The following is a 1,847-nucleotide window of genomic DNA, read 5'->3' as shown; positions in this document are numbered from 1 at the left end:
TGATTTATATCTTTTAATTTTTACACCTAGTCACACAGATTTTGTTTTATAACTTCTCCCCTCCTTACTTCCCCCAGCGTGCCTCTCCACCTCCCTTTTCTTCTTCCTCCCATGAAATGAAATACTTGACAACGTTAGTCTTTTCTCCATTTATCAAGATGCTGTTTATTGGTCCATTTGTGATGATTTTTGTTTTCTTTATGTTGAGTAGTAATCCATACTGAAATCTTTGATCTTCGTTAATAACAATTCCAGGAAATAATAACAGTGGTTAAAGGTAATAAGAAATAAAATGAAAACCATTCTCTTTTTTTCAAAGAAGGAAGGACTCTTACCATGTGGCTCTACCTGGTGGTTCTTGGGAGCCTGTACTATCTCCTGTGCTGGTCCCGGGAGAGGCAGGTGGTTAGTCATCTGTGAGACAAGTATGTCTTCATCACGGGCTGTGACTCTGGCTTTGGGAACCTACTGACCAGGCAGCTGGACCTGCGTGGATTGAGGGTGCGTGTCTGACGGAGGAGGGGCCTGAGAAGCTGAGGGACCAGACGTCAAGACAGGCTGGAGACAGTGATCCTGGATGTCACACAGACAGAGAACATCGCTGCAGCCACCCAATGGGTGAAGGACCATGTAGGAGACAAAGGTAAGAAGTATTTGCTCCTTGGTCTTTGTTATGAAAGTTCCAAGGGTTTTATGTGTGCATATATATTTCTGTACCTATCTGCTCTATCTGTATATATTTCTGCTAGGTCTGTATATAGATATTAGTGGTTAAGCACACAGCTGCTAATGGAATCAGCTGTTAGAATCCACTCCATGGGGATGGCAGTCTACTTCTATAGAGGTCACAGCTTTGGAGACTATGGGGCAGTTCCACTCGGTCCTACAGGATCGTTATGAATTGGAGTTGACTCGATGGCACAGGATAGCAACAGAAGTGCATTTATATCTGTGTGAATATGTAGGTATGTATATTTGTATGAAACAGGACTTAAAAGACTGGTTTTGTTATTTGTTGGATTCGTTTTGATGTTTCATTTCCTTGCTGTTTACACTGAAAAGAGAGGGTGATAGATTTTAGTCAGTGAAATTCTCCACTCTCCTGTTTGTAATTCTAACTCTCTTGTCTCTATTTCTTTCCCTCAGAAAAGCCCCACTCTCCTCCCACTTCATCTCTATTTGTATTGATGTCTCTATTTATGTCCCTCTATAAAAAAACAGCCAAACCCACTCTCCTCTGACTCTCCTCCCACTCCCCTTTCACTCTCTCTTTCTGTATCTCGCTTTCCTCCTAAAAAAATATCTCCTGTCCTCTACTTCTCCTCCCATTCTAGCTCTCTATTTCTATTGATCCATCTCTATTTCTTTCCCTCTCTTTCTCAAAAAACCCCACTGTCCTCACACTCTATTTCTATTTCTTTTTCTGTCTCTCCCCACCAAAACTCCATTCTCCTCCCACTTTCCTCCTATAGTTCTCTGCCTCTCCTTCCACTCTCTCTCTCCTTCTCTATGAGTATTTACAAACACAATTCCTCATGTTCTAAGTTTTCAAGGTATTATAAACTCATTCTTCTTTCCTTGTTTGCACTTAATATATAGGCATTCCTCAAAGTTAGCCTTTGGTCCCTTACTTTTTAAAGTTCTATTTTCGTGACATAATATTAAAATTCCCCTTGACATTTTTTCTTCCTGCTCTATCATAACAAACTGTGTCTGATTCTGAGAAGAATGGAATCCCAGAACACTTGATCGTTCTAATGCCAAACCTATACTTGGACCAAGAGGCAGTCATCAGAACAGAACAAGGAAACAGTGCATGGTTCAAAATTGGGAAAGGCGTACACCAG

At 41.0% G+C, this 1,847-nt stretch overlaps 1 protein-coding gene across 1 annotated transcript in view; it reads left to right on the top strand.

Moving 5' to 3' along the window:
* The first annotated feature begins 336 nt into the window (after window positions 1-336).
* HSD17B6 (hydroxysteroid (17-beta) dehydrogenase 6) overlaps window positions 337-1,847 on the top strand; it is a 16,971-nt gene continuing 15,460 nt past the window's right edge. The window contains 3 exon segments of the mRNA XM_006897609.1: window positions 337-502; window positions 505-551; window positions 553-643. Coding sequence (XP_006897671.1) covers window positions 337-502; window positions 505-551; window positions 553-643 — 304 coding nt within the window.

The sequence above is a fragment of the Elephantulus edwardii genome, unplaced genomic scaffold (genome assembly GCF_000299155.1).
Source record: "Elephantulus edwardii isolate Elephantulus edwardi_28Jun2011 unplaced genomic scaffold, EleEdw1.0 scaffold00212, whole genome shotgun sequence".
Lineage (NCBI taxonomy): Eukaryota > Metazoa > Chordata > Mammalia > Macroscelidea > Macroscelididae > Elephantulus > Elephantulus edwardii.
Note: the sequence above shows the minus strand (reverse complement) of the source record. Positions and strands in the feature narration are given on the sequence as shown.